Genomic DNA, 21828 nt, shown 5'->3' on the forward strand with positions numbered 1-21828 from the left:
TAACCAGTGACATCAGGAGTCGAACCTCTGTCCTCACGGACAAAAAATTCTATGTCTAGTGGCAACCGCTTGGTTAGGATGGCTGGGCTATCGTCGGTATGGCACACTAACCGTATAACCAGTTTATCCATTTCAAACCGCACTGTCAGGGCCACATCAGCATCTACTCCTCCACATAAAAATTTATTCGTTTGATAAACAAAAGTAACTGGTTTACCCTCAAGTAGCAAAATTTCCTCCGAAGTAACATCGAGAAAATTTGGAAATTTTATTTCATTTGCCAAATCTACAGTCGTATACATCCTAGAGACTCTTGAAATATCACTAAACAACGTGTGTATATTTAATTCCCGATGTTCTTGTCACAATAACTAAAAATGGGAAAATAATACCACTTTTTCAAGGGATTACTTTCACAAAATAGGCTACAAATTCCTCCAATTATCGCTAGTGTCTATCTTGCATCAGAATAAGGTTGAAAAATGTAACAAAACATATTACCAGCAGACCAATTTTTAATTAGTACTAGCTCAACCCGCCAAGTGTTGCTCCGACCTTTTAAGAAATGAATGCATGAACAATTTCCCTCCCCCTAAAATTCCGTCCTGGAAAGCTTTCTTGTAAAAAATTTCCTCCTCCAAAAATGTCTGCCTCCAGGGGAAATCCCCCCTCTGTGTATTAATAACAATGGTATTTGAAAATGAAAGGAATTGAAAAATTAGGGTAAGATTATTTACGTCCACTTCAACGTAACAATGACACCTATTCTGGGTTTTTGTGTTCTTAGGTCTTTAATTTCTGTCAGCATAAAAATTATATTGTCTGGAAGTAAGGGTCCTGTGAAAAATGAAGCCCAAAAAGGATAAAAAACCTTTCCTTCTCGTTTTGGCTTGGAACATATAAGAATTAAATAAATAAAGAGTTTTTTAACTTAAAGTAAAGAGCAACATCAAAACTTAAAACTAACAGAAATTATTCCATATATAAAAGGGGCTTTCCCCTCCCAAATGCCTTGCTCTATATGCTAAAGTTTTCTTGTTTTAAAAAGTAGATTTGTGACTAAGAGTCAAACTTCAAACTTTAATTAGGTATTCTTTTCTTAGACTACACTTCTGTTCTATGACAAACAATTAAATTTTCAAATGGGGATAAATCCATGTGTTTAGACAGTGAAAAGAACAGGTACAAAAGTCCAGATATTTCGATCACATATACAGCGACCCTCATCAGTAGCATTACTAAAATAATATAATTGAAACTAGCATATTTGTACACAACAGAATAAATAAATTTTCGAGCCATTCACAAAATAATGAACTTCCAGATTATTCACTAGGTTATTTTCAGAGAAATTCCAATGAAGAAGTCCATTCATAGCATTGATGTAAATTTCTTTCTTTAATCTTTCCCAAAAGTAAAGGAAATTTTTATTGAAGGTGGCAAAGCCTTCCGTCATGAACTTTGTCATGGAAATCTCTCTGACAATAATCTAGTGAATAATCTGGAAGTTCATTTTTTATGAATAACCCGGATTTTTTTTTTATTTTGTTGTGTATAAGTATGTTAGTTTCAATTATTTTATTTTAGTAATTCTGCTGATGACGGTCACTGTATATGTAATAGAAATATCTGGACTTTTGTACCTGTTTTTTCACTCCCAAAATAAATGCATTTATCCCCATTTGAAAGTAATTTGTCCGTCCGAGAACGGCATTGTGGTCTAAGAAAAGAATATCCAATTTAAGGTGTTATGTCGAAAATACGTCACATATATGGGGAAATGAGACCAACCAAGCGATCAACCATAAACTCGACATTTTGTTTGCAATTAGAAGACATGAAAGGCTTTGCCATCTTCATTTGAAATTTGTTTTACTTTTGGCCAGATTAAAGAAGGAAATTTACATCAAGACTTTGAATAAACTCTGTCATTAAACTCTCCCTGAAAATGCTCTAGTGAATAATCATGAAGTTAATTATTTTGTGAATGACCCAAAAATGTATTTATTTTGTTGTACATAAATATGTTAGTTTCAATTACATTATCTTAGTAATTCTACTGATGACGGTCGCTGTATATGTGATCGAAATATCTGGACTTTTGTACCTGATTTTTATTTTTACTGTCTAAATAGATGAATTTATCCCCATTTGAAAATTTATTTGTTCCTCATAAAACGGCAGTGTGGTCTAAGAAAATAATACCTAATTTAAGCTGTTATTTCGTGAAAACTCCTCCGTGGAAATTTCATCCAACGTAAAGTACACCCATCCACGTCAAATTCCCTCCAGACAGGAACATCCTCACTGACAATCCCCTTCCCTGTAAAACTGCTTGCTGATGATTCCGGTTGAAAAATTCTCCTTAGTATTCTTTCATTTGAATAAGACTTTAATCTCTAATCAGTTTTTTGATCACACCAGAAATACTCTCTTCCGTGGAAATTATTTCTCAGAAAACAAAATATGCAAAAAAGACCCTGGATAATTCCCTGGAACACCTCCACACGAAATATTTGCCAAAGAAAATGTAAGACAATTAAAATGAATTTCATATAAGAATTTTCTTAAATCTCCCAGTGTAACATGTCCCTTGGAATATTCACCCCCCAGAAATTTTCCTCCACTAACAAGATTTTCCCCATGGAAATTCACCTCAAGCAAACCCCCCCCCCAAAAAAAAGTCTGTATACTTCCCAACAACCAATAGTGTACGTACACAATGGACGAATTTCATAGTTTAAAGGCCTCTCCCCATGAACATTGGGGGGTCATTTTAAACCTAAAGACATAATTATTTGATCCTTCAACTATACCGAAAAAAATGATTATATAAAAATTTGATCAGATAATTTTGGGGAAAAAAATGGGCGTGGGAGGGGGCCCAGTTGACTTCTAATATTTTTGATCCCTTGAAAAGGGCACTAGAACTTGAAGTTTCCGTTCTAATGAGTCCTCTCCTGTTATTCTAGGACCACTGGGTTGATACGATCACTCATGGAGGAAAAAATATAAATCCGTGTTCCGAAGATCCGTGATCTTCCTCCTGGCGAGAAAATACAAAATTCCTCATTTTTACAGTTAGGAGCTTGAAACCTCAAAACTTGGGTTCTGTGGTACGCTGAATCTGGTGGAGTAATTTTCATTAAGATTCTATGACTTTTATTGAGTGTTTCCCCCTTTTTTCTAAAATAATGCAAATTTTCTCAGGCTCGTAACCTTTGATGAGTAAGACTTCTCTTAATGAAACTTATATATTCGAAATCAGCATGAAAATCCAATCCTTTTGATTTATCCATTGATATCAAGATTCTGTTTTTTTAGAGTTTCGGTTACTATTGAGCCAGGTCGCTCTTTACCACGTAGGTTACCGTTCGCTACTGTTCGTTACCATGAACTCTTTGATAAGTCTGTAGGCTAACTGGATCCTAGGGAAAAGCAAAGATATGAAATTTTCAGTTCCCCTGACAGCGAAGCCTGCCAAAGGGTCAAAAAGGGCAAGGCATTTTTATTCTTTACAGCTTTAAAATTAAAGCCGCAAGTTCCTGGGCCAAGAACACACTAGTGTGCTAAAACAATGCTAGTTTAAGGATATAGGCTGTCCAAAATTAGGTGTTCAAAAGAGCAAAAATAGCGATTGTATTGAAACTTGTATTTTCAAGTCCCTGGGCCATTGAAAAAAACACAATCAAAAAATTAAAAACCATGTTTGGTCCTATGAAATGGGTCAAACATCTTTTTTTCGTTATTTAGGTCCAGCCCTCTCACCCAAATGTATGACAATTAGTAAATTAGACAAAAACACATTGTGTTTGATCTCGAAACTTAGAAATGAAAGTCCTTGGGCCAAGAGTAGGCCTAACTTAATATCAAAAAACATTTTGAGGCAAGCCTCGCTCATCCCGAAAAATGGGGTTTGAAAGGGTAGAAAAAACTTATCTCAGCTGACTCGGAACATATCTTATTATGTCTTCGGCTAAGGGGATTGCAGTGCGGAAAAAATACTTGGAAAAGTATCCCCCCACGACTAAAAAATTGAAGTCTGACAAAGGACCAGTATACTACCAAAACATTTTTTCAGTGTCACTTTGTATAGAGGAGGTGGTTGAAGAAACCTGAGACGACCGGGACACAGGGAATATAAATGACGACCAGGACACTCAAAGAAAAATTACAGACCGGGACACCGGAACAAAAATGACGACCGGGACAAAAATGACGACTGGGACACCGGGACACAGGGAATATAAATGACGACAGCGACACTCAAAGAGAAATTACAGACTGGGACACCGGGACACACATGACGACCGGGACACAGGGAACCAACAACAACGGGGACGCCGGGGGGCACAGTGGGATATATAAATGACGACGGGGACACAGGGACTGATCGATTAGCAATCACCGTCAACAAAGCTCAAGGGCAATCATTAGAATAATGAGGTATAGATTTGAATACAGATTGTTTTTCCCATGGACAATTATATGTTGCATGTTCAAGAGTCGGTAAACCTGACAATCTATTTATATGCACACACAATGGGACAGCCAAGAATGTTGTATATTCGCAAGTTTTACGTAGTTAAAAATATATATATATATCTATCTATATTCACAGGTGGGACACAGGGACACAACTACAATGGCGCGTAACTAATATGGCGCGTAACGACTTACGCGCGCGGGGGGGCGGGGTTGGGGGGATGCGAAGCGCCCCCACCATCTAGGTGTTGGGGCGGCGCGAAGCGCCACTACAACAGCTAGTATATATATATATATATATATATATATATATATATATATATATATATATATATATATATATATATATATATATATATATATATATATATATATATATAAATAAGTTGTCTGTCTGTGTGTCTGTCTGTGGATCAGGTGACGTCATGTTTCTGTGTTGACTGACGTCATGAAATTAGTTGTCGTCAGTTTTGCTTTGACGGTGACGTCATTCAAGATATTTAAGACATATGTTCACGTAGAAATCTATTAATGTTTAAGTTTACAATGACTGATGAACTTACCATGGCAAAAGCCGATGAAGATGCTCAAAGAGTCTATACCAAAAAACTTGCTGCTGATAGAGAAAGTCAGAAAAGAAAGCGTGCCGAGGAATCAAAAGAACAGCAAGGAAACAGGCTTGAGGCTGATAGAGAAAGAAAGAACAGAAAGCGTGCCGAGGAATCAAAAGAACAGCAAGGAAACAGGCTTGAGGCTGATAGAGAAAGAAAGAACAGAAAGCGTGCCGAGGAATCAAAAGAACAGCAAGGAAACAGGCTTGAGGCTAATAGAGAAAAAAAGAACAGAAAGCTTGCCGAGGAACTACCAGAGCAACGCGGAAGCAGACTTGCTGCTAAAAGAGAAAGTGAAAAAAGAAGGCGTGCCGAGGAATTACAAGAACAGCAAGAAATCAGGCTTGCTGCTGATAGAGAAAGTAAGAAAAGAAACGAGGAATCACAAGAACAGCAAGAAATCGGGCTTGCTGCTGATAGAGAAAGTAAGAAAAGAAAGCGTGCCGAGGAATCAGAGCAACTTGAAAGTTATCGCCTGGCATTCAGGTACAACCCAGTCGATGATTATAGCTTGAGTAGATGTGTTCAAATCGGGACAATGTCTAAAATTTGTCCCTATTGCAAGGCCTTGAAATTCAATGGTGAAACAATGGGAATGTGTTGCGCCTCAGGAAAAGTTAAACTTCCTCTATTGGCTGCACCACCAGAGCCATTGAAGACGAATGAATGCTTGCCTGAAAAATTCTAATTTATGGGCACACGTAAAAATATTAAAATTAACTACAAATATGCGTGTCCGATTGCGAAACGATGACTCTGGTCAAACATTTTCAGATCAATTGCTGACAATTGGAAACGGAAAGCTCCCAGTAGACTCAATTTCAGGACGTATACAGCTACCTGCTGATTTCTGTAATTTAGTGACGTCCAAAAATGAATTGATTGAAAAAGTATTTCCGAATATTCTAAAAAATTATAAAAATAATAAATGGCTAAGTGAAAGAGCGATTCTCGCACCCAAAAATATAGACGTCCACGAAATCAACAATATTGTTTTGACCAAGATTCGAGACCAGGCAGTCCTTTACAAGTCAGTCGACACAGTTTTGGAACCAAATGAAGCGGTTAATTATCCATCTGAATTTTTAAATTCCATAGATCTTTCAGGGTTTCCACCACACGTGCTACAACTAAAAATAGGCGTACCAATAATACTTTTAAGAAATATAAACCCACCAAAGCTTTGCAATGGCACTCGACTTGCTGTAAAAAAAACAATGGAAAACCTAATAGAGGCCACAATCTTGACAGGGCCTTTTGAGGGTGAGGCTGTTCTTATTCCTCGCATTCCCATGATTCCAACGGATCTGCCTTTTCAATTTAAAAGATTGCAATTCCCAATTCGATTAGCATTTGCAATCACCATTAACAAAGCTCAAGGTCAATAATTAGAAAAATATGGTATAGATCTTAATACTGATTGTTTTTCCCATGGACAATTGTACGTTGCATGTTCGAGGGTCGGTAAACCTGACAATCTATTTATATGCAGCGACAATTGGACAGCGAAGAATGTTGTATATTCGCAAGTTTTACGCAGTTACTTTGTATTGTATCTATCTATCTATCTATCTATATAAAAACGAGTTGTGTGTATGCATGTTTGTTTGTTTGTAAAAAGAGCGTTTGCATATGATTTCATTATTAGTACATACGGCTTTGTATATGCAGAGACAATGGGAAAGCCAAGAATGTTGTATATTCGCAATTTTTACGTAGTTTAACTCCTGCAGACGAAATGAATGCTTGCCTAAAAAATTCTTATTTATGGGCACACGTAAAAATATTAAAATTAACTACAAATATGCGTGTCCGATTGCAAAACGATGACTCTGGTCAAACAGTAGACTCAATTTCAGGACGTATACAACTACCTGCTGATTTCTGTAATTTAGTGACGTCCAAAAATGAATTGATTGAAAAAGTATTTACGAATATTCTAAAAAATTATAAAAATAATAAATGGCTAAGTGAAAGAGCGATTCTCGCACCCAAAAATATAGACGTCCACGAAATCAACAATATTGTTTTGACCAAGATTCGAGACCAGGCAGTCCTTTACAAGTCAGTCGACACAGTTTTGGAACCAAATGAAGCGGTTAATTATCCATCTGAATTTTTAAATTCCATAGATCCTTCAGGGTTTCCACCACACGTGCTACAACTAAAAATAGGCGTACCAATAATACTTTTAAGAAATATCAACCCACCAAAGCTTTGCAATGGCACGCGACTTGCCGTAAAAAAAACAATGGAAAACCTAATAGAGGCCACAATCTTGACAGGGCCTTATGAGGGTGAGGCTGTTCTTATTCCTCGCATTCCCATGATTCCAACGGATCTGCTTTTTCAATTTAAAAGATTGCAATTCCCAATTCGATTAGTATTTGCAATCACCATTAACAAAGCTCAAGGTCAATCATTAGAAAAATGTGGTATAGATCTTAATACTGATTGTTTTTCCCATGGACAATTGTACGTTGCATGTTCGAGGGTCGGTAAACCTGACAATGTATTTATATGCAGCGACAATTGGACAGCGAAGAATGTTGTATATTCGCAAGTTTTACGCAGTTAATTTGTATTGTATCTATCTATCTATCTATCTATATAAAAACGAGTTGTGTGGATGCATGTTTGTTTGTTTGTAAAAAGAGCGTTTGCATATGACGTCATTATTAGTACATACGGCTTTGTATATGCACAGACAATGGGAAAGCCAAGAATGTTGTTTATTCGCAATTTTTACGTAGTTTGAAACACATATATAAATCTATCTATATTCACAGGTGGGACACAGGGACACAACTACAATGGTGCATAACTAATATGGCGCGTAACGACTTACGCGCACGGGGGGGGGCTTGGGGGGGCGCGAAGCGCCCCACCAACTAGGTGTTGGGGTGGCGCGAAGCGCCACCCCAACAGCTAGTATATATATATATATATATATATATATATATATATATATATATATATATATATATATATATATATATATATATATATATATATATATATATATATATATATATATATATATATATATATATATATATATATATATATATATATATATATATATATATATATATATATTTTTAACTACGTAAAACTTCTTTCTACGTAACAACATTCTTCGCTGTCCCATTGTCTGTACATATAAATAGATTGTCAGGTTTACCGACTCTTGAACATGCAACATATAATCGTCCATGGGAAAAAACAATCCGTATTCAGATCTATACCTCATTATTCTAATGATTGCCCTTGAGCTTTGTTGATGGTGATTGCTAATCAAACATTCCCTGTGTCCCCATCGTCATTTTTATGACGATATTTCTGTCTAAAAACGATTTGGGTAGGTCACGAGTTTGGTAAAATTCATTTAGAGTCTCAATTTTGAAAACATTTTTCAAATGACGTCATATCCATATACAGTTAACGAACAAACTAGGTCATTTTTCCCAGGGATGGACACATAGTTTTATTATCTACTAGCTGGGTCCTGGCGGCTTCGCCACCGGGCCCCAGCATGACACGTGCAGGCTTCTATAGATGGATTCTCATTATCCATTGTGTTCTGGGTCCCGGCGACGCTATGTCATTTTTGGATCGAATTGATGACGTAAATTGGACACTCCTAATCTGGCCCTTTCTCTTTGAGCCGCAAGCCTGGTTTTACGTTGCTCTGGTGTTCCCTTTTTGGTGACATTGTAGGATAATTATACATGCATTGCTTTTGTAATATAGCGACACGCCTTCCTTTTTTACTATCTCTATCAGCCGCAAGCCTGGATTCGCGTTGCGAAAATGACGTCATTTATAGATTTTTATCTATCATTACAGTTTTTTTTCCTTTTTTAATTTTTTTTTTATTTTTATATATATATTTATTTTTAAATATTTTTAAGTATTTTTATATATTTATTTTATTTATATATATATATATATATATATATATATATATATATATATATATATATCTATATATATAAAAATAAGTTGTCTGTGGATGGATGGATGGATGGATGTGTGGATGGATGTGTCAGGTGACGTCACCTGAAAAAACTGGATTAGGTGACGTCAAAACTGAAAAAACTAAAAAAAGGCAAAAACTACAAAAAAAAACTAAAAACTAATAAAAAAAATAAAAAAGCTAAAAAACTAAAAAAACTATAAAGGTAAAAACCAATAAAAAACTAAAAAAAAAACTGAAAAAACTAAAAAAAGGCAAAAACTACAAAAAAAAACTAAAAACTAATAAAAAAAGTAAAAAAGCTAAAAAACTAAAAAAACTAAAAAAACTAAAAAAAGGTAAAAAACTAAAAAAAATAAAAAATAAAAAAAAACTAAAAAAAAGGAAAAAACTGAAAAATAAGCTAAAATAAAGGTAAAAACCAATAAAAAACTAAAAAAAAAAAGGAAAAAACTAATAAATGACGACACTCAAAGAGAAAGCGACCAGGACAAAAAACTAAAAAAAAAGGCAAAAACTACAAAAAAACTAAAAACTAATAAAAAAAATAAAAAAGCTAAAAAACTAAAAAAACTAAAAAAAGGTAAAAAACTAAAAAAACTAAAAACTAAAAAAAAACTAAAAAAGGTAAAAACTAAAAGAACTAAAAAAGAAAAAAATAAATGACGACACTCAAAGAGAAAGCGACCAGGACAAAAGGAATGTTCGATTAGCAATCAACAAAGCACCGGGACACAGGGAGTATAAATGACGACCAGGACACAAGTAAAAAAAAAAATTAACAAAACTAAAAAGAAGGTAAAAACTACAAAAAAACTAAAAAGAAAAAAAAACTAAAAACTAATAAAAAAACTAAAAAATCTAAAAATCTAAATAAACTAAAAAAGAAAAAAAAAGGAAAAAAATAAAGGAGAAAAACAAAACTAAAAAACGAATGTATATACAGACCGGTACACCGGGATACAAATGACGACCGGGACACAGGGAATATAAATAACGACCGGGACACAGGGACACAACTACAACGGGGACACCGGGGGAAACAGGGGGATATAAATGACGACCGGGACAAAAAAACTAAAAAGAAATAAAAACTAAAAACTAATAAAAAAAACTAAAAAATCTAAAAATCTAAATAAGCTAAAAAAGAAAAAAAAAGGAAAAAAATAAAGGAGAAAAACAAAACTAAAAAACGAATGTATATACAGACCGGGACACCGGGATACAAATGATGACCGGGACCCGGGACACAGGGAATATAAATGACGACCGGGACACAGGGACACAACTACAACGGGGACACCGGGGGAAACAGGGGGATAACCTGACAATCTATTTATATGCAAAGACAATGGGACAGCAAAGAATGTTGTATATTCGCAAGTTTTACGTAGTTAAAACCATATATATATATATATATATCTATATTCACAGGTGGGACATAGGGACACAACTACAATGGCGCGTAACTATTATGGCGCGTAACGACTTACGCGCGCGGGGGGGCTTGGGGGGGGCGCGAAGCGCCCCCACCAACTAGGTGTTGGGGTGGCGCGAAGCGCCACCCCAACAGCTAGTATATATATATATATATGTTTTAACTACGTAAAACTTGCGAATATACAACATTCTTCTCTGTCCCATTGTCTGTACATATAAATAGATTGTCAGGTTTACCGACTCTTTAACACGCAACATATAAGTGTCGATGGGAAAAACAATCCGTATTCAGATCTGTACCTCACTATTCTAATGATTGCCCTTGAGGTTTGTTCATGGTGAACGCTAATCAAACATTTTCTGTGTCCCCCTGTTGCCCCCGGCGTTTATATATCCACCCTATGCCCCCCGGTGTCCCCGTTGTAGTTGTGTCCCTGTGTCAAGTCGTCATTTATAGTCGACAAACATGACGTCAGTCAACACACAAACATGACGTCAGTCGACACACACGTCCCAGTCGTCATTTGTGTCCCGGTGTCCCAGTCTGTAATTTCTCTTTTAGTGTCCCGGTCGTCATTTATATTCCCTGTGTCCCGGTATATACATTCGTTTTTGAATTGGTACATGATGAAATAAATTTTTTGTTTTTTCCTTTTTTTCTTTTTAGTTTTTTTTTGGTTTTTACCTTTTTTAAGCTTTTTTAGTTTTTTTTCTTTTTTCTTTTTAGTTTTTTTGTAGTTTTTACCTTTTTTAGTTTTTTAATTTTAATTTTAATTTTTTTTTAGTTTTCTTTTTCTCCTTTATTTTTCAATTTTTTCCTTGTTTTAGTTTTTTTTCTTTTTCAGTTTTTAGTTTTTTATTAGTTTTTAGTTGTTTTTTCTTTTTAGTTTTTTTTTGTAGTTTTAACCTTTTTTTAGTTTTTTTTCAGTATTTTTTTTTGTAGTTTTTACCTTTTTTAGTTTTTTTCTTCTTTTGTATTGATGCTAAAGCCAAGGTTCGAACCTGGAACCTCTCGGGCCTAGAACCTGAAACATAACGCGTTTTTGAATTTGGTATATGATGAAATAAATTTTTTGTTTTTTCCCTTTTTTTTGTATTAATGCTAAAGCCAAGGTTCGAACCTGGAACCTCTCGGAACTAGAACCTGGAACATAACGCTTTACCAACTCAGCTACTTCGGCTTGAATACATTTACCATTTTTAGTTTTTTTTTTAGTTTTCTTTTTCTCCTTTATTTTTCAGTTTTTTCCTTTTTTTTAGTTTTTTTTTCAGTTTTTAGTTCTAGTTTTTTTATTAGTTTTTATTTTTTTCTTTTTAGTTTTTTTTTGCAGTTTTTATGTTTTTTTAGTTTTTTTTAGTTTATTTTCTTTTTTAGTTTTTTACTTTTTTTTATTTTTTTTTAGTTTTTTAGCCTTTTTAGTTTTTTTAGTGTTTTCTTTTAGTTTTTTTTTGGTAGTTTTTACCTTTGTTAGTTTTTTTTTCTTCTCTTGTATTAATGCTAAGGCCAAGGTTCGAACCTGGAACCTCTCGGACCTAGAACCTGGAACATAACGCTTTACCAACTCAGCTACTTCGGCTTGAATACATTCGTTTTTGAATTGGTATATGATGAAATAATTCAGACGTCATATGCGGACAGACAGACAGACACAAAAACAAACAACTTATTTTTTCTTAAATACTTATAATGACGTCATATACTAAGCATCGCCATAACAAACATGACGACAACTAACTTCATGACGATATATAGCTCAATTCTTATAATGACGTCAGTCGACAGAGAGACAAACAACTTATTTTTATATATATAGATAGATAGATAGATAGAAGATAGATAGATATATAGATTTTTAACTACGTAAAACTTGCGAATATACAACATTTTTTGCTGTCACATTGTCTGTCCATATAAATAGATTGTTAGGTTTTCATTTATATTCCCTCTGTCCCGGTGGACATTTGTGTCCCAGTCTGTAATTTCTCTTTGACTGTTTTTTCTTTTTAGTTTCTTTTTTAGTTTTTTACTTTTTTTTATTTTTTTTTAGTTTTTTAGCCTTTTTAGTTTTTTTAGTGTTTTCTTTTAGTTTTTTTTTGGTAGTTTTTACCTTTGTTAGTTTTTTTTTCTTCTCTTGTATTAATGCTAAGGCCAAGGTTCGAACCTGGAACCTCTCGGACCTAGAACCTGGAACATAACGCTTTACCAACTCAGCTACTTCGGCTTGAATACATTCGTTTTTGAATTGGTATATGATGAAATAATTCAGACGTCATATGCGGACAGACAGACAGACACAAAAACAAACAACTTATTTTTTCTTAAATACTTATAATGACGTCATATACTAAGCATCGCCATAACAAACATGACGACAACTAACTTCATGACGATATATAGCTCAATTCTTATAATGACGTCAGTCGACAGACAGACAAACAACTTATTTTTATATATATAGATAGATAGATAGATAGAAGATAGATAGATATATAGATTTTTAACTACGCAAAACTTGCGAATATACAACATTTTTTGCTGTCACATTGTCTGTCCATATAAATAGATTGTTAGGTTTTCATTTATATTCCCTCTGTCCCGGTGGACATTTGTGTCCCAGTCTGTAATTTCTCTTTGACTGTTTTTTCTTTTTAGTTTTTTTTTTAGTTTTTTACCTTTTTTCTTTTTTTCGTTTTCTTTTTCGTCTTTATTTTTCAGCGTCATTATAAAATACATATCGCCGAACCTTTGTTTTTTTAAACTAAAATCTCGTAGGCATTGATGACCTTATCCAAGTCAAAATCCAAAACCCAATCATCATCGCTATCATTTTCAGTTTTGATATGTTTTGACTCTCGCTGTCCAGGTGGATTTTCATCTAGCTGCACGGTTTTGCGTTCTTTAGCCGCAAGCCTGTTTTCATGCTGTTCTTGTGATTCCTCGGAACGCTTTCTTTTCTTACTTTCTCTATCAGCCGCAAGCCAGTTTTCATGCTGTTCTTGTGATTCCTCGGCACGCTTTCTTTTCTTACTTTCTCTATCAGCCGCAAGTCTTTTGGCATAGACTCTTTGAGCAGCTTCCTCGGCTGTTGCCATTGTAGGTTCTTCAGTCATTTTACAATTAAAAATTTCTCTTTCAACGATCTTCTTACAATTAAAAATTTGTCTTTGAACGATTTTCTTAAATACTTATAATGACGTCATATACTAAGCCTCGTCATAACAAACATGACGACAACTAATTTCATGACGACATACAGCTCAATCCTTATAATGACGTCAGTCGACAGACAGACAAACAACTTATCTATCTTATATTATTATATCTTATATAAAAATAAGTTGTATGTGTGTTATGTCTGTTACATTATGTCTGTTACGCCAGATTATATCTTCTATATATATAAAAATAAATTGTATGTATTTTTGTGTTGAGGGTTTGCATATGACGTCTGAAAAATAAAGAAGAAAAAGAAAACAAACTAAAATGTAAAAACTGGGAATTGCATAAATATTTCGAAATATTTTGACAATAGATTAAAGTAATTCGAAAACCTTAAAACAGATACTTAGAATTTTGAGGTTTATTATAAATTGTTGAGCTTTAGCAATCTTGACACGTGAAGATTTTTCCAACTGTCAATGTTAGAATGAACATTAACAAATTGAAAAACATTGAAAAAGATAGAATGTTACCAAATCCTACAACAGAAGAAACAGCCGAGGAAGCGGCTAAAAGAGTTAATGCCAAAAGGCTTGCGGCTAAAGAACGCAAAACCGCGCAGTCGTGATTTGTGTCCGGGTGTCCCAGTCTGTAATTTCTCTTTGAGGTTCCCGGTTGTCGTTTATATTCCCCGTGTCCCGGTCGTCATTTGTGTCCCGGTGTCCCAGTATGTAATTTCGTCAGTTGACAAACATGACGTCAGTCGACAAACAACTTCATGACGCATCACCCCAACACCTAGTCACCCCAACAGCTAGTTTTATATATATAGATAACGCATGCAAAATTATACAAGATGACGAATGTTTCACAAAGAAATCTGAGGTTAGAAGACCAATCAAAATCACAATGGAATGAAGGAAAGTTTTATTTTAGCGTCAACATGTTTTAACGACTAATACTGTCATTATACAGTACAGAGGAGAGAAACTAAAGCACACCGGATCATATTCAGGAATAGAGTCTGGGTCTTAAAAGAAGTGCTTGTTTTGTGTAAATAAAAGACGTTAATCTAAATGTGAGAAACAGAAAATGTGACAGAAAATTTGAAAATAGAAAATAAAATTGTGAAACAAAATAAAACTTCTAATTCGCATCCGAATTTTTTTTTCTTGCACCCAGCAGGAATTTGCCAAAAAGGGAAGTTGGTATTAACGCAAAAATTAAAGAACAATGTAATAAAACAAAAGTGAACAGATATTTGAAATCCCCATCCGCGAATAGGTTTTCTCATCTTTAAGTAACTTATTCAACACCCTGTATGAATTTGCCAAAAAAGAAATTTTGTGCTTAAATAAAAACTTGACTCTTTTGGCTAAGTTTGACTGAAACATTTTTTCAAAGATTTAATCTTTTGCTTAAAAACTTCTAATCTGTGAAGAAAGAAAGTATATATATTTTTCCTCTCTGTCTCTAGAACTCTCTCTAACACCTTGCTAATTGGTTGTCCTTCTCTAAATACAGATCTGCAAACTTCAGATTCAGGTGACTACAGCTGTAAAGCATCAAGCAAAGGTGGTAATACATACTGGTTTGCAACTTTAAAAGTAGAATCACCTTCGAGTCCAGAAGCCACATTTGATAGAGCTACTAAAGATCCACTAGCTTTACCTGGCTCTCCATCAAAACCTCACCTGGTAAGTCGTGGCTCTGAGTCCGCGGTCATTAGCTGGAAGAGTGGCAACCGTATGGGAGCTTCATCTTTGCTTGGCTACCTCGTTGAAACATATAAAGCAGAAATCAGAAATGCTTCCTCTACAGGTAAGCCCTGAAAGTCTTTAAAATCAAATACAGATACAACTACAAAGTCACTAGACTGTGTTAAAAATAGGGCTCTTTAAATAATTGTGCAATTACTAAATGTTGGGTTAGTAAGAGATTTCAAATTAGTCTTGGGTTGCTGCAGATTGTAGTGTTGCATTATTCTAATATTCTTTCCTCACAAGCTAAAGACGCAGCGTAAACACTTCTTCAGATTTCTGATTTTCGGTTTATGTTCCCTCTGCAAGTCTTGTGTTTTGATTTCTTGCAGTCCTAAGGTGTTATTTCGTCAATGTAAGAGGATAATTTTGAAGTAACTCGATGAGAGTCAGCATTATCCATGTTCCAAATTAAATTTTCAAATAGGAATTGCATCTCCATAGATCGAAAAAGAACTTGAAAATATGCAACAGAGGTAAATTTTCTTACAGTTACAGCTAGGTTAGATAATTCTCTAAGCAAAAGCCTAAACAGTGTAAACCTGTTAGTCTAAAAAGTTGAAAAATTTTCTCCCATTATTAGTTTAGAAATTCTAAAAACTCTTACTCGATAAATGGATAGATCTGAAACTAATAAATCTAACAATGCAAGTACCTTGTCTCCTTGGTGAAAGTTAAAGCTGTAGGCTAGTTGCAAAATTGCGTATTTCGAAGCGAACATAAAGCATAAGATACTAAGCATTTAGTTTTCGCTGTTGGGTTCAAATCAGGGCAGTGCCATTTTTGATTACATGCTGAATAGAAAAGCAATAATATTTTACTTGTGTGTATGATTGGCTGAACTAAAAATTCGGAAAGCAGTAAAGTCCGCATCAAACAGGGATTACTGATTCCCTTTCCCATTGTGAATCGTGGCTTTTAGTGAAGTGAGGGAAAATTCACAACGAATTACATCAATTTTTGTTAGATGTATAGTTAGATGCCATTTTTGAAAACAACAGAGGAAAATGATAAGCAAAAAAAGAACTGTTGACCTGGTAAATTTCCAATCGTCAAAGCTAAATATCAAAGACAAAACATCAAAACAACATGCATATCATCGAGTAAGTGAAGAAGCTTAATTTTAGCAAAATAAAACGTCTTTTAAAGTTACTTTAAATAACTTAATATTGTTTTTTTTATCCTTGACATTCATTCCATTCTTTCTTTTCATTCCTTTGAAACGTGCTTGAATTGATTAATATTCAGAATAGGTTCCTATTTCTTCATGACAAATTGATTTTAAGAAATCTAATATATTTCTTTAGCTCCAAGGGATCTTTTGAGCCGCTTCTGAGATGGATTATTTTCTGCCAGGATTTTTGGATTTCTAGCCTTTTCTAGGAAGTCATCTTTATTGTCCTTGGATCAAAGTCCTGCGTGAATTATATTATTCATAGATTTTACAGCGCGTTTACTTCATCGTAACTTGACATTTGTAGAAGTTTCTATAAACGAAAAATAAGAATGGGTATGGCTTTGAGAACATCTTCATTGATCCTATTTTCTTGACAGTCCCAGAGAAATGTTGAGGGTATTGGAGGATTGCAAATAAATCTGACAGTTGGTGTTGCTGATCTTATCACCTCTACAGTACGATGGTCGATCATTTTACTATGTATAATCCTCAAGATTACCCTTTTCCATGCAGAAAGGGTAAACTAAGAATGATAAATGGGTAAGATCCAGGCCCAAGGCCTCTTTATTCTCAATGATTAAGTTCTTGATATATTCCTGTGTGATTCAAACGAGATATAAACTACATTCAGTGTCTTTTATTACAAGATTTACTTCATTAATCACATCATTTACTTCTTTATATCTGACTTGTTGCAGTACTTACATTTTTACTAGCTAAATGGATGATTAGCCAATACAAGTTCCTATCTAGATGTAACACTGCTTAAAAACAGGGAATCGCTAATGGTTTATACTTATCCTCAGTAAAGATTACAGTAACCATAAATTACAGCTTAGATATCAATACAGTTATGAAAACTCCTATCTTGCCCATGAGACGCTTTTATTTCAGAGGTACAGAGCTCTGAAATTGGCACCTCCTCCAAGCCCACGCTCCGACGCGTAGGTCATACTACAACACTATAGGCGGGAACGCAATTTTGTTTTGTTGCATACACGGCTTAGATACCAATACCAGTTTCCTGTTACCAATAAGATATCAATACTAGTTTCCTGTCTGCAGTCGCTAGCATCGCTACTGCGCACCGTGTCCCAAAAATAAATCGAGTTTTTGTAACTGTTTATTGGTATCTAGGCTGCTATAAACATACATTTAGCCAGCAACTCTTAGTACCTTTGACGATCAAAATATGTATGTGGGGTTGTCAACCCGTATGCCATGGACCTGAGCCAACCAGAGTTTCGTTGCATTTATCAATTGGAAAGCTAACTTGTACCTAATTTTCTTTATTTTACCTAATTTTCTTTATTTTGTTATATAGTTAATCACTTTTGTGGTATCAGTATCCATTATTGAAATCAAGCACAGGAAAACAAGTTTTTTTTTAACTGAAAGTAAGAAGCAACATTAAAACTCGAAACTATCAGAAGTTACTCCGTATGTTAAGGGGTTTGCCCCCTCTTCAATACCTTGCTCTTCACGCTAAAGTTTATAGCAATTTTTAAAAAGCTTCCTATTCTAATTAAATGCCTCTTGTGCTTCAGGAGCCGTTCTTGAAAAATCGGGACAAACAGTCAAACTTTAGCGTAAAGAGCTAGGTATTGAGGAGAGGTGGAGGGTATCCCCTTCATTTATGGAATTATTTATGCTCGTTTGGAGCCTTAATGCTGCTTCTTATTTTCAGCTGAAAAAACTGGTAAAAAAACACGTTTTTTATTTCTAATCTTTTTCAAATAATACCGGCAAATCTGGCTCACCCTCCATAAAAAATTCCTTTTGTCACGGGAAACTACTCATAGGAAATTTTCTCCCACATAAAATACACCCCTTCGTAAAACTCTTCCCGGCAATTTCATCTATGCTGAAATCCCCTCTCCCCCTCCGTAAAATTTCTAATCATTTTCTCGATCACCCCGGAAACCTCTCTTCTCTTGGAAATTATTTCCCGGAAATCCAAACACGGTGAAAATTTTCCCAAAACAGTTCCCCAGAACATCTCCACATACAAAATTGAGAGGGTAAAGATAAAGTAAGACAAATAAAAAGAATTTCGTATGGCAATTCGGTCAAATACCCCAGCGTAAGATTTTTACTGGAAAGTTCTCTCCCACAATTTCCCCCCACATGGAAAATCATCCCCATAAAAATCTATTCCAAACACAAAATCACCCATCCCCCCTTAAGAATGTCTATATACTTCCCAATAACAAATAACTATATGTAAACAATGGCTGAGTCTTATAGCTTGAATACCTATTCCCAGGGGCTAAAGGGTCATCTTATGTCCAAAAGCCAAGTGTTAGGACTTAAAAACTATGCTAACAAATGACTATCGCAAATTTTGATTGGACTATTTTGGAGAAAGAAGGGCCTGGTAGGGGGCCAGTTGACCTCAAATGATTTGATCCCTTAAAAAGGGCACTATAACCTTTAATACAATCGATATTTTTAGAGGTTTTGCGAGTGCAGGGTGCTAGATTAGGCTTGAAAATTATTGTGAAGAAGACTGAGTCATTATGGCTAGGAATAAGTGAAGATGAAAAGGTGACGTTGGGTAACGAAAAGATTGATCAGGTTGGCAGATTCACTTACCTTGATAGTATCAAACAGTTCGTTGTATCGAACTGTAGTAAGGTACGACCTGGCTCAATAGTAACCAAAACTCTAAAAATGAGATTTTAATACCAACAGCTACATCAAAAGAATCGCATTTTAATGCTGATTTTAAATATGTACATTTCATTAAGTTTAGTCTTACCCATCAACAGTTACGAGCCTGAGAAAATTTGCCTTATTTTAGAAAATAGGACGAAACAACCCCTAAAAGTCATATAATCTTAACAAACATCACACCATCAGATTCAGCGTATCAGAGAACCCTACTGTAGAAGTTTCAAGCTCCTATCTACAAAAATGTGGAATTTTGCATTTTTTGCCAGAAGGCAGATCTCGGATGCGTGTTTATCTGTTTTTTGTTTTTGTTTTTGTGGTTTTTTTTTCAGGTGTGATCGTATCGACCCAGTGGTCCTAGAATCTTCTAGTTAGAGTGGTCCTCACTCTAACGGAAATGAAAAGTTCTAGTGCCCTTTTTAATTGAGCCAAAAAATTGGAGGGTACCTAGGCCCCCTTCCACGCAGATTATTTTCTCAACGTCACTGGATCAAAATTCTGAGATAGCCATTTTATTCAGCGTTGTCGAAAAACCTTATAACTATGTCTTTGGTGACGACTTACTCCCCCACATTCCCCAAGGGGGGGCTACAAGTTACAAACTTTGACCAGTGCTTACATAAAGTAATGGTGATGGGAAGTGTACAGACGTTTTCAGGGGGATTTTGTGTGGTTAAGGGGAGGGTATATGAAGAGGGGGATATGTTGCGGGAACTTCCCATGGAGGAGTTTCTCATGTGGGAAGAAAATTTCCATGAAGGGAGCGCAGGATTTTCTAACATTATTTAAAAAAAAGCAATGAAAAAATAAATATGAAAAAGTTGTTTTCCAACTGAAAGTAAGGAGCAGCATTAAAACAAAACGAACAGAAATTAGTACACATATTACTAGATGTTTTCCAGAGAAATTGCCTACGGATTGTTCTGGGTACCCGGCTGACTGACCGTATTTCAAACAGTAGGTTGTACGAGAAATGTAGTTCAATCCCGCTTTCTAGGGCTATAATGAAGGAAAGGTTGAGATGGCTAGGCCACGTTCGGCGGTTGAAGGATGACAGATTGTCGAAGATTGTCCTTTTTGGCCAACCGTCTGGGGCTATACAGAAAGCAGGTCGTCCTTGTCTGGGTTTGGGAGGATGTCATAAATAAAGATTTGAAGGAAATGGAACTTCCTGGGAGGGTGTAAAGAGGGAGGTCTTGAATAGATTAGGCTGGAGGAGGAGCGTGCGTAGCTGTGTTGGCCTCAGGCGGCTTGGTGGTGCAGTGAGTTATTATTATTAGTATTAGTAGTAGATACAATCAGCCCTGGGGGGGGGGAGGAACAACCAACGAACAAACACACATCCGTGATCTTTCTTCTGACAAAAGGTACAAAATTGCACATTTTTGCAGATAGGAGTTTGACACATATTCAGTAGGGTATTAAGATTATTTTACTTTTAGGGAGTTTTCTCTCCCCGCTTTTTCAAAAACAAAGCAAATATTTTCAGGCTCGTAACCAGAGAACATCAATACTAAGCCTAATAAAATGTATTTACTTAAAATAAGCATTATAAGCCAATTCTTTTGATATATTTATTGATATTGAAATTTCTTTTTTAGAGTTTTCATTACCCCGTGTCATTCCTTACTTACAGTTAGTCACCACAAACTGTTTGATATCCTTCTAAACCCCGCTTCTGTCTGACGGTGGAACCTGTCTGCACTTAAGATGACCAGCGAACGGGATTCTTCCTAAATCTGCAGATGAAAACACGCAGTATAAAGCAATTTTAAAGTAATATTTAGTTGTAAACATTTTGCAGCTTAATTTTTTTTCGGTTCAATGCACATCTCGTTAAAATAGAACCCCTGTAACTCACAGTCAAACTTAAGTAAGTTTTTTGTCGAAACATGTTAGAAGAGATAGAAAGCCAAAGCAAGATCCTAATTGACCTAAAGGTTGATTTCTTGGTAACGATTCATAAATACATTCTTTAAAGTAGTTAATATTGACTGCTCTACGCTGTTCCTCTTTATCAGGTTCAAGAAAATTCCATATCCGGACGAAACATCATTAACATGGTTATAAGAATTTGAATCAACTTTGTCAGCATTACTTACCATGTTTTCGAAAACCAAAATTTTGCCTTTATCCATTCTAATATTTATTCAATTCAAAGCCTATAGCTCTAGATAACCATTCCTTTGAGAATACGATTAGCTTTTCTGCTAGTAAATTGAAGTTTACTTTTCGGTTGGGATATTTCTTTGAAACCCATTGTATTAGAAGAAGAACTGCGAGTGGAACCTTAGATCAATAGAAGAAGACAAGTAGTTATGTATTTCTATTGGGGAAGGTAAACATACTACTTGAAGAACAAAAGAAGAAGAAATCATTACTTTCAGGGATTACTGCTGTTTTGTATGAAGCTTTTGTTGACTTTATGTTATTTATACCTCTTAAAGGCTAAAATTATTTCTTTTTAAATATAAGAGTCTCAGTTTTTTTAAGTGGGGAAACCGAGTATAAAATATTTTGAAGATATAAATATTATTTTTTAA

General features: G+C 35.0%; 1 protein-coding gene across 1 annotated transcript in view; it reads left to right on the forward strand.

The window, feature by feature from the left end:
- The window catches only part of LOC136026371 (roundabout homolog 2-like), a 232894-nt gene that overhangs the window by 98881 nt on the left and 112185 nt on the right, over nt 1-21828 (forward strand). Inside the window, exon 9 of the mRNA XM_065702916.1 lies at nt 15200-15496. Coding sequence (XP_065558988.1) covers nt 15200-15496 — 297 coding nt within the window. The remainder of the gene's footprint in view (nt 1-15199; nt 15497-21828) is intronic.

This window comes from Artemia franciscana, chromosome 4, assembly GCF_032884065.1.
Source record: "Artemia franciscana chromosome 4, ASM3288406v1, whole genome shotgun sequence".
In the NCBI taxonomy this organism is placed as follows: domain Eukaryota; kingdom Metazoa; phylum Arthropoda; class Branchiopoda; order Anostraca; family Artemiidae; genus Artemia; species Artemia franciscana.